The sequence below is a fragment of the Diceros bicornis genome, chromosome 11 (genome assembly GCF_020826845.1).
Source record: "Diceros bicornis minor isolate mBicDic1 chromosome 11, mDicBic1.mat.cur, whole genome shotgun sequence".
Taxonomy (NCBI): domain Eukaryota; kingdom Metazoa; phylum Chordata; class Mammalia; order Perissodactyla; family Rhinocerotidae; genus Diceros; species Diceros bicornis.
This window is the reverse complement of record NC_080750.1, coordinates 18,252,612-18,265,260: the sequence shown is the minus strand read 5'-3', so window position 1 is coordinate 18,265,260 and position 12,649 is coordinate 18,252,612. Positions and strand designations below refer to the sequence as shown.

General features: G+C 34.9%; 1 protein-coding gene across 1 annotated transcript in view; it reads right to left on the bottom strand.

Moving 5' to 3' along the window:
• Positions 1 to 12,649, bottom strand: part of FAT4 (FAT atypical cadherin 4) — a 157,787-nt gene that overhangs the window by 48,731 nt on the left and 96,407 nt on the right. The window contains exon 7 of the mRNA XM_058550025.1: positions 5,014 to 5,194. Within this exon, the coding sequence (XP_058406008.1) occupies positions 5,014 to 5,194 (181 nt within the window). The remainder of the gene's footprint in view (positions 1 to 5,013; positions 5,195 to 12,649) is intronic.

Here is a 12,649-nt window from a genome sequence, read left to right as displayed (position 1 = left end):
ATATAGAAGGCAAATTGGAAGAAGTGGTCAGAAAAGCGGGGTGAGAAACAAGAAATAACATTTACACACACATTGAGGAGAAAAGAAAATGCCAAAATGAAAGGATGATCTGTAGGGCAAATATTGCAAAAGGTAAAGGAGAATAAAAACTAAGAAAAAGTCACCAGACTTGATAAATTTCAGTAGAATTTTCAGATAGAGTCTTTTTTGGTAAAGCAATGGAGGAGACACAGATTGAAAGATTTTCAGGAATAAATGGCTGGAGAAAATTGTGAGATAGTGACCCACTCTCTCAAAAATGTGGTGTAGAAAAAAGAGTAAAGGCAGCAGTTCTAAAGAATATTAGAATAATTTATTCAATGCATTATATTTAGGTGCCAGGCACTATTATGTTGTAGACATTGTACACAAAAAAATGTATTAGGAATAAAATAGATATGAAAAAGATAAAAAGAAAAAACTAACGTTGATTTTGTGACTTTTATGTCCCAATAATTGCGTTAGAGACATTTATGCATATTAACTGACTCCATAAATACTACTTGGCACATAGTAGGTGGCCAATATATATTTAATTCTCATGAATTGTAAAGCAGCAGTTCTTATCTCCACTTTTACTTATGGGTATACTGAACCTTGGAGACACTGAAATGACTTTTCTAAGTCATGGTAGGTAAATAGAGGAACCAGAATTCAGTAGCAGACATTCTGAGCATTTCTGTAGGGATACGATCCAGAGAAGAAAGACAACTTGAAGAGCCAAGAGAGAAATACAGTAATTGTTGAATTAAAGATTTGGAGGAAATTGAATGGGATGGGATTAAGAGCACAGAGTAAGGGATTTGCCTTTGAATGTCGACCTTGTCAATAGTTTTGTGACTTTCTCCAGCGTTGTGACACAAAAGTATTAGAAGTGAGGTTTCAATGGAGATCTGGTCCAGTTGGGAGAAAGGAGGCTACATATCTATAAAGGCTAAATTCTGGAATGGATGTCTGGGAAGCAAAGATATAAACTAGATAAAGACTGGGAGTTAATGCAGGCTGGTTTACTAAAGGGGACAATATTAAAAGTGAAGTAACGTGTATAACTCAAAGGAAGCGCATCATCCATAAAAATGTATAGCCTGATCAAATGAGTAGAAAGAAAAATATAAATAAATATTTGTTGGGTGGCTGCTATGTACAAGATCATGGTAGACCATAAGAGAAAATTAACAAATTATATGACTTACAAAGGGTTGTGCTATTAGAGAGTCCATCAGTAGTTGGGTAAATGACTTAAGTATGTAATATTTAAATAGTCAATATAAAAGTTAACATAAAATAGTTCTGTTAACCAGAAGAAAGAATGGATTTTCTCCTGGATTCCATGAATAGCAAGGATTAATGAACACCTCATATACATATTCCATTAAAAATATATCAGGCCAGAGTAAATAGGGCTTAGGTCAGCATAACTACTTACTTTATCTATGAAAATGTTTTTAACTTAAGTTGTAATAATTGTCTGTCTTAAATTAATCTAAAAGTGAACTTAATCTTTTTACAAGAGAAAAACAAGCTTCTATTTTTATTTTGTCTGACTGTATGACAGTATAGCCGTTTGAAGATTTTCACAGATGGGTTTTACAGATTTCAGTGAATTCGAAAGTATAAAGTTCATTTTCTGATATTAAAGGAAAAAGTAAATCCAATTAGTCAACCAAACAACCAAAATACATACTATCAAACAAAACAATCACATCAGACCTACCAGTACAACTCTGTAAAATGTTCTGAAAATATCAACAGGATTTTCTAGACCAACTTTACATTGATCTCCATTGCTCACAAACACAGGATACCATTTAGCAGTGAGACTTTGACATACACTGGAAGAAAACAGCATATCATCACAGCACTTTATTCTAGCAACTGGATGTTGGGATCAATTTTGTAAATATGCAGCTTCACACTCAGGAATTAAAACATCTCAGAGAAGAGTACTGTCCTGCTATTGACTGGCAATATTCTACATGCTATCTTTAGAGAAAGTCTCCTCTGCATGGCAGATAAACATTTATTAGACTATAACACTACAACGGATAGGACATCTCTTCCAAAATTATTGTTTAGAGTACTAACAGATGACAGGAAGAGGGATAAGTGCTTTGCATAGATTAGGACAGTATAAGTTGATGGGTATTGAGTATTTTTTATTTTAGGCACTATTCTAAGTAGTTCACTTAAATGTTTTATTTATACTCCTAATAACTCTATAAAGTCAGTTTTATTAGTAGTATACCTATTCCACTGGTAAGAAAACTGATGCCCAGAAATGTTAAAGAAGCTGCCCTGCAATTAGTAATAGTAGAGTCAGCTTGCTTCCCAAAGCTGTGCCCTTAACATCGAGCTGAAGTCGTAGTAAGTTCTTAGGATGTGGATTCCATTATTTCTATGCTTTTGTGCAGGACAAGTAAAGGAAGTAGGAATCATCGGCCTGTTGAGGCTCATACCAGGAAGAAGTTAAGTTGTACCTGCCCATATCCAGAAAGTGCTAAGCACAGTGACTCCAACAGGCATGTAGCTATGATCCTGGGCAGAAATTTTTCCCATCCTTAATGATTTGACTTTATAAGCCTCTGGGAATTCAGCGCTTCTCCTGGAAGCAGGTCCCAGCCTTTGGAAAGAAGTTTGTGCATAGCCTTCCCTCCTTATACAATGCATGTCAGTCTCCATTTTCTCCTGATTTCCTCCTTTGTCTCCCGCCAGACCTTCTTAGCCACTTTCATGACCCTTCCTTCTAAACTTGCCTTTCAAGTGTTGGGAGAATTCTTGATGACCAGTCTCTGCCCCTCTTTCCTTATCTCTCTACACTCTCTCCTAGAGTGTTCTTACTCAGTTTCTCGGTTTTACATGTGCTCTAAACATTGATGATTCCCAAATCTGTACCTCCAGCCCTGACCCCAAACCTAAGCTTCACACTCATATCTTCAATGTCCTAGTTGGTATCTCTATGTGAATGACTAATAGTCATCAAACTGTGTGCAAACAAGAATCTCTGGTTTCTCCCAAACCTGTTTCTCCTCCATTCCTGTCTACTTCAGTAAATGATGCCAACATCTGCTCAGATGTTCAAGCCAAAAACTTAGTAGATGACTGATTTCTCTCTTTTATTCCTACTTACAATCTCAAACATATGCTCCAAATCTATTCACTCAGTTTTCATTTCTCCACGCTAGTACAAGGCCACTCTATTGTTTGAATCACTCTATTAATTAGCACCTAAATGGTATCACTGATTTCTCTCTCTAAAGCCTCCCCCTATGGTCGTGCCGCTTCCAATCCAATTCAAATACAGATCAGTTTATGTTGCTCCCTGCTTGAAACCCAGCAATAGTTTCCCACCTAAAAATAAATTTTAAAATCCCAATTCTTTAGCATGAACTAAAAGCCCTTATATGGCCTGCACGATCTAGCCCCTGCCTATCTCTCTGACTCCTTTCTCATTCTGGTCCAGACTCACAAACCTTTTTAGTTAAACACACCAAGCTTACTTCCATCCCACAGCCTAGTACTTTCAGCTTAATGGTCACCTCCTTAGAGGGGCCATCTATAATAATCATACCTAAAAGTCCCTTGTCACTCTCTATTGTATCATCTTGTTTTATTTTCAAGGCTGTTATCACTATATGAAGTAATCTTTTTTATTTCATATTTAATTGTTTATCTACCTCAAAAAGAATACAGGCTCAAAGAAAGCAGAAACCTTGTCTTATCCATCATTGTTATTCTTATTAGCAACTAGCAACTCAATAAATGTTTATTAAATGAAAAATATCTTGCGGCTTCCTACCTACCTCAGTTTTCTCTGCCAGCAGAAAGATACCAATTAATGCCAGTTTCCCGAAGTGATTTTTTAAGTAGGAAATTAGTAACAAACAAAATAAATCATCACCCAAATCATAATTATATCAATATGCATAGGCCACCCTTGACCGATAATTCCTCCGAACTCTTAAATTCTCTCTTCTAATCCTTTACTTTCATAGCCATCTAACTTAACATCAGCCTACAGAAGACAGGGATGATGTGGGGGGACAAAAATACTTATTTCTTTGAGACTTTTCTCTGGAAATTTTGGAAATCTTTATTCTTAAAGTTTAGAATGGGCATGGGAGAAGGGGACACAGCAGGATCAACCAAATGTTACAACCGAATTGCTTTCACATTGTCTCTGAACTAGGTACCATGTTATTATTATCCACTTTAAAAGGATTTAAGTAGAGTAAAACAAACTTTTTAAACTTAGAAAACACAAATATTCTTATTGGGGCTAGTGGTGGATTAAAAATGGCCAAATTTCTTTGACTCTCCTCCCTTCAAGAGCTGATGTGTATTTCTCCTCCCGGTGAATCTGGGCTGGCCACGGCCGCTCCGACAAATAGTGTTACGGAAGTGATGCTACGTCACTTCCAAGCCCGGCCTTCAAGAGTATTGGCAGCTTTCACCCAAAGTTCTTGGAGCCCAGAGCTACCATGTAAAAAGTCCAACTATCCCGTTAAAAAACCACCGAGAAGCCCTGAGGCCACAAGATCAGAGACAGGGCCCCTGCTGAGCCTAACCTTCCAGCTATCCCTGACAAGGCACCAGGCATGAGAGTGAAGCCATCTTGGACCTTCCAGACCATGCAGTCACCAAGTAAATACCACTAAGTGACACCAATCAACCACACGAAGCAGAAGAATTTCCCACTGAACCCTGCCGTATTTCCTGAACTACAAAATTATGAGATATGATAAAAATATAGATAAAATTAACAAATAAAATAAAATTTTAGAGCAATAAATAAAATCATTATTGTTTTAATCCTCATTTTAGGCATAGTTGGTTATTCAGCAATAGATACACACAGTAGTGCTGTGTGTGAATATTACAGAATTTCTAGCAAAACTAAGCATTATATTCATTTAGTCCAAAGACCAATGTGTAATGAGAAAAATAGTGAAAATTTACAAAGGAAAATGTACTGACCTGATAACCGCATTTGCTGAAGCATCAGTGTCTGAGGCATTTACCAATAAAACGTCTGTTCCGGTTGGTGCATCTTCAGGAATTGTTGTGAAATACATTTTACTGGCAAAAGTGGGGACATTGTCATTGACGTCATCTACTATGACATGGATTGTTCCAGTTCCAGTCAGGGCAGGGGATCCTAGAAGAAAAAGAGAATCAAATCTTATTGTTTACAAATAACAAAAATAACAGCAAATTTAGCAATAATTAGCCGTAGACAGCACCACCAAAGAGAATTTAGAAAACATCTTAAAGTAAAATTTCTGAACACACAGACAAGTGATGGAGTGATTTTTAATTTTGTTAACATGAAAAATATTTTCATTTATAAACTAGTATTTCAACTCTTTCCCAGTGGTACTGCACAAAGAGTATGTCAATCTCTTATTCTATTTTAAAGGTGCTGATTCAACAATGTAGAACACAACGATATCATTTAAACACCACAAAAGAGGCACTGCTGGTTTCTCCGAAATTACATTAAAACAGCTCAAGTCAGATTTGTAGAATCCCCATGGGCATGGAATAGCTGGCCGACTGACAAGGCAGTGCTCAAAACTGTATGCTTAGCGGTGACTATCAATGTTAACATCAAAAATGTCAACTGGGTTTCTGAGGTCTTTAAATTCCCTTTTCTGTACTAATCAATATTTGTAGGAAAAAAAAGCTTCAAGTTATATCTCAAAACTGTAATCTTCTACTTGCTGGAAATAACATTATGTCAACGAGCTGACTTGGAATCATTTTTGCTGCATTTATTTAATATTTAATATAAATATGAAACAATTCATTTTTACTTCCTGTTTCAGTTCTGTTATCAACATATAGTGAAAACCCAGCATTTAACAAAACCTAGGAGTACACTGTCTGTATTACACAAAGTTAGCAGACTCTTTGTGGTGAAGGTCAGATGTCATACTTGGTTAAATTCAGTGGGTTGTTCCATAATCATCTGCCTTCAGTTGTGTTTTCAAAATCACTTTTCAATTTCTCTAAATAGAAACCATGAAGATCTGTTTAACTGTATTTATCTAAAATAAAATAAAGTCCTGGATACTCTTCTTTTCTGTTTAAGATATTACTTTTCCTCCCATAAAATTATCTCCCCTTTTATGAAGTTTAAATTCTACTGACTTCTAGTATTCCATGACTTGTAAATAAAGCCATTCATTCACTTACTCATTGATTTCTCTGTAAAATGTTTATGGAGCACCCTTTTACTATCACAGAATGGTATTGAGATTCACAACCTTCCAATATTGTTTTTTCTAATAATCTTGTGATTTGCTGATATTTCCTTTACTACTATTCAAATCTGTTTCTACGTTCTTAGACTATAATTACTGATGGCATAGTACCAATCAGCTTTTATGCTCGAATGTATAGGAACTGAGATCAACAGACTAGAAAATTATGAAATACTATGGTTTTGGGGATCTGTTATTTTTGTGCTTTATATAAGGAAACTCAACTTCTATGTTAGATGAAAAATGTATATGACCAGTTGAGCTGGTCGCTGTAATGAAACATGATACCTCCCAGAAACCTATGCAATTAAACATAGGCTGCATGCTGCTAATTGTTGCCCTATATATCTTTTTTAGTAAGATATTTTATATTAAACATTCCATTTACATTAACATATTTTTATTTTATTTATTTATTTATTTATTTTTTGTGAGGAAGATCAGCCCTGAGCTAATATCCATTGGCATGGACCCTCCTCTTTTTTACTGAGGAAGACTGGCCCTGAGCTAACATCCGTACCCATCTTCCTCCACTTTATGTGGGGTGCCGCCACAGCATGGCCTGACAAGCGGTGTGTCGATGCGCGCCCAGAATCCGAACCGTGCGCCCAGGATCCGAACCCCGGCTGCCAGCACCAGAGCGCGCGCACTTAACCGCTACGCCACGGGGCCAGCCCCATACATTAACATATTTTTAAACTCATCACTGCTGAAATTTTACCTTCTAGGTGTTGATTTTACCCATTAACGGAAAGAAAATTAGTCCTCATTCTACTGCTTATATGTACAATTAATTACAAACATCAAAATAGTAAAAATGCCTTTTCAGTAGTTGCTTAAACAATAGTAAAATGATGTCAAAAATATTTCAAACACATAATAGATTTAGAAGTATTATAAATCTTGCAGAAGCACATCAAACTGAGACTAAAAATCTCACTCAACTTACTAATAATGATAATAGCAAATACTTATTGAGTCCTTAGGTATGCAAGTACTGGTTTAAGAAGTTTACATAAATTATCTTGTCTAATCCTCATAAGTTAATACCACTGTTATCTCTGCTTTATATATCAATAAACTGATGGTTAGAAAGGTTGTGACTTTTTCAAGGCCATAGATCTAGTGGGGAAGCTGGGATTTGATCTGTGTGACATGGATGTGGAGCTGTTTACACTGGCAAAAAGCTGGAAGGTGTCTAGCAGCTGGACGGGTGCCACTCAGTGAGATGCGCTAGAACTCTGGACGAGCTGAGCCCAGAGGACAACAGCAGGCATGAGGTGGAGGAGAAGGCCCATCCACGAGGAACCCTCGCTATTTGCCAGTCAAAGTTTATGGGGCATTTGGAGACTAAAATCTTGTCACAGATTTTGAATTTCTCACAAGGGACATGTTAAAGCTAAAATAAATATTTTCAGGGGTATTATTGATGACCAATGTTTGCCCTAAAAATCTTGAGTGTGTGTATAATTATATACAGTTTGGTGAAATTGAAGTTAATGATCTGCATCATGTTAGTATCTCTCCCACTGGTTGCATTAAAAAAAAATTAACTAAAGCGTATCTGTGCATTTGTGTGGGCAAAAGGGGATGTCATGGGAAGGAGAGTGTGCAAATGATGAATTGAGAGAGGGGATAACTAAATCAAGGTCCCAGAGGCAAAGGATGGGAGGAGATGCAGGGCTCTTTTATATCTTTTGCTGATGCTGCAGTCTACTCACTAAATCTCAGTCTCCTTGTCTGTAAAATGGGAATAATAAGAATGGAACCTATCCCAAAGAGGTATTAAGGGGAATGTAACATCCTGAGGATAATGTCTGGGGCATTGTTAAAATGTACTCTATATTACTGGCTATTCCTATACTTGTTTTACTAACAAGAAAAATGGGAAATTCACATATAAAAGGTCTATTTTTAACCTTGCAGATTTCTGTCATAGTTCTCACGATTTTTGTTCCCCTACAAAACTTTTGACTCAGTCCTATGATAATATTACTCATGAAAAGATTTTGAATCATTCTTTCCTCTTAATAATTCCTTTATAGTATAAATATATGAGGCACTTAGCTCTCAAAACTTGCATAGCTTTGTGGAAGACTTGAATTGGAAATTTTAAAATTCAAAATTTAAAAATTTACAGTAAGAGTTTAAAGAAGACCTAAATATTTTTGATATGTACACTGCTCTCTAGTCAACAATGCTTACACTTGTTAAGAAATAACCCAGTAACTGCCAAGCAAAGGTTTCATCTTTGGTATTTTAAAGTGACTGATGACACACATATGGAAAACCACATAAAATGATGACTAACTCATTTGGTCAGGAACATGTGATTTCTTTCTTTGTCTATAAACTACATAAATATCGTTGCTGATGTGTTTTCTGAATTAGTAAGCAAAAAGAAAAAAACATTGTTTACCTAAGAAAATATTCAGCAAGTTGAATCTCACTGTCTTCATACGAGAGAATGTCTAGTCTTTTCAGAAGATTTTAAAAGCACACCAGGGACAACAGATGGTCCTGGCTTGAGAAGGGAGCCCATAGGTGATCCCATATCCACGTGGGGCCTCTTCTCCAGTCAAGAACAATCCTGAGTTCCCTTTTCTCCCCTTATTAGCTGCCACCTCTCACTTTACAAACACTGGGGTTCTTCTCTTCCTATTTTCTTCAAGAGTTGATAGCGGGAAGCACGACCTCCTCAGCAGCCTCACTTGCTTGTTGCCCCAAGGGATGTACATACAGGTCTTATTTACTTTTTTCAGTTTTACAAGGAAACTAGACAAAGACATTGTTCTAAATTTCTAAATCTTTTACTGAGATTTAACTAACTCCAAATTTGAATTCTGCCTCCAATATTTTTTACTTTTCTTCTTGGGGATGAGGTCTACCACCACATCCCCTACCCAGCCTCATCCTTGTCCACTGACAGCATGAGCTCTGGAAGTCACTGCCTCTCAGCTTCAGGCAGGAAGACGAAATCAAGGGAGGAAAATGGAAACGCCCCCTGACTTCAAGGGAGTTAGTCTCAGTTCTACATCACTCTTCTCAGATGAAGGACACAAGGTCCCCAGTCCTCGACCCACACAAATCTTAGCATGTCCTCTTATCTGCTAACTGAAAGATCAAGCCATGTTTTTGTTGTTGCTTTTCTGTGTTTGCTTGGTTTTGAACTCCTTCTCTTAACCCTGTGAAGAAGTGGTCTAAGGTGCTTATGTTCATTTTCCAACATTGTTTTGCTTATGTCCCATGTGAAGTGCTGCATGATGTTTACTATTTATCTTCAGTCCAGAACGCTCTGCCAGCTCCAGGCTGATACGTCCAATTGACTATTTGTTGTCTCCTCTTGCAAGTTGCCAAAAAGCCTCAACATTAGTATGTCAAAAACTTAAATCTTAATTATTCTGTGTAAACTTAGCCCGTATGTTTATATACAAATTCAAATACATATACATATATATTTCATATATATGAATATATATACATATACATATAATATGCATGTATATATTTATGTATATATTATTCAACACTTATTTAATACCAGATATATATTTTATATACGTATTACTTATATATATATACTCATATATACATATAATATATATGAATATATTTGTATACACATATTATTGAACATTTATTAGATACCATATATATAGATGTATTACTCATTTAATATACAGGTTCCATGAAGTAGATATTATTATTTAATTTTTTTAAACAAAGAACTTGAGATTCAAAGAATTTAAGCAATTTATTTACATTCAGCCATAGTGGACAGAGGGAGAGCCAATTTTGAACTCTTAAAAAAAAATTTTTTTCTCAGCTCGTTAGGCTCAGATAAAACTATGCGACTCTTATTGTAGATGTTTACTCTATATTATTACTATTATCAATGTACTTCCGCCATATCTTCTATTAAATTGTAAGCTAATTGAGAGCAGGAATAATTCTGTTTAATTCATCTTTATATAAACCCAGAATGCGTACCGTTAGGCCTTGTCCTCTCTCTGTATTCACTGTTCCTTTGATTCTATATATGAAAATCTGGTCTAGTGACTACATGGCTGAAAGTTCAAACAGTTGAATACTTTTAGAAATATACATCTGGGAGTATAGGCCTTAGCCTAAGGCTGGGGTCGGAGAACAAGACTGCAGACAAAGGTCAAAGTTGTGGAGATAGTCTACTACTGATGAACAGAGGGTCTCAATTAATCCTGAATCCCATAAGAAGAATCAGAATACTAGGGGCCAATGTTTAGCTTGGATAGATCTGATGATGGTAAATTACGTAGGCAATGGTGTAATAGGGCGAGACTGTTTAATTTCACCTGGGATTGATTTATGAGAAACAGATGCAATTAGAAAGAAGAGGCAGAATGGAATGACACAGGCTCCTGCTAGAAGATAGTGAGCCAGTGAAACGGACTGAAGATATAAATGAAATAAAAGTTCAAAGACTCAGAAATTTATAACTGTAGAGGCTAGGAAGGTACAGTGGACATTTGAAATACAAGTAGAAGTCAGAAAATAAAAGGAAATTCCAATTTCATTTTCTAAAATATTGTGTATTGTTTATACATGTATAACATGTATATACGTATGTGTGTATATATGTATATAAACAAATATAAATATAAAATAAACATGGGTAAATTGATAGGAACTTTCTGAAATTCTTCGAGCAAATACCAAGGAATACATATTACTCTGAAAAGCATTTTTATGACTGCAAAAACAAATCCCACATACACAAACAGAGAAAGATTGTTCACAGTTTAATCTTCAGATAGTCCATTATACTGTGGGTAGCTTTGTTTGAGATATGTTTTACACACTTGAATTTGGGAAATGATTAGTACTGCTTTTTAACATTGGTGGCTTAATAGGCTCAAACATATCAAAATGACGTCCAAGGTAATTTAAAATAAGATTTTAAAAAGAAAAAAGTTTCAGGCAACTGTTCTATCGGAAAATACATCTTTAGTAAGTGTAATGAATGAGTCTAAATGACTAATTAAAATTCTAACTGCAGGCAGATTACATTTTTTATGTTAGCCCCTATAAATTAAACATACTTTCCTGAAACATGAAAAACTATTCAGCAGAAATAGAATTTTTGCTTAACGGAAAGCTGTTGCTTTGCAACAAAGCCGATTTCATTCTTGACATCAAACATTTGGTGAATGGGTCCCCTGACTGGGTGTGTGTTTGTTGTAGTAAAGTATTAGCTTCTTTTTTTCCCATGAAGTAATCACGTTTTTCTCACAGTAAGTAAGCCATCCACTAAAAATGTGTTGAAATTCAGCCATTCTATATTAACATGGAAACTTGTGTGGTTAGATTTAAATTTGAATCCAGAAAATGTATAAAACAAATAAGCATGGAACATCTTAAATATGATTAACAGCTTTGTATTTTAAAAATTCTATTTTATAATATAATTTATTACTGCTAATTAGTTATACAAATATATTTATATAAATTAGATATATACATAGTTAAGTAACACTTGATTTTTTAATTATTTCTGCAGCATATTTATCAAAAACACTATATTTCCTTAACAGAAATTCTTGTACTTAATAGAGGTGACAAGTAAAACTAATGACACTGAAAAGTTGCACAACCATGATGTACTTAATGCTGCTGAACTGTACACTTAAAAATGATTAAAATGGTAAATTTTATGTTGTCTATTTTATCACAATTTTAAAAAATTTAATAAAGTAACATATAATGTTGACTAAATATTTTATCCCCCACAAAAAGCATGTCGTGAGGAATTACTTTTAAGAGAACATTAAAAAACAACTCTCAACACGTGTTGAAACACTAGAGGCTTCCATCAAATTCTAAACACAACCTACCTCCTGCCTACTTAGTGAAAATACCAATTATATATTTATGGAATAGTTACCAAATTGGTTACAAAATGATTGTTTTAAAAGGACACGTTTTGAGGACTTTTGAAAAGAAAAAAATTACTCCCGATGAGTTCAAGTTATTTTCCATGATATTTAATATTTATCTTTTAGGTGATATAAACATTTTCCCTAATATTTCAAATAGTTAATTTCCATTTTAAAATTGGGTCCTTTGTCTACTCAGATTTATAGCCTGTATGAAATAAATGAAGAGGAGACTAAAATTATTTTATCAAATTTTAATTCTATGCAATATAATGGCAATTCTAGCTCTTATTTAATAGAATTTTGGCAGTTAAATCATCTTTTTTTGTATTTGCAACTTACGAATATACGAATGAAATTCTATGTACAAAGAATTTTTCCTACCAAAGAGTAGCTAATTTAAAGAAAATTACTTAAATAAATGATTTATAATAA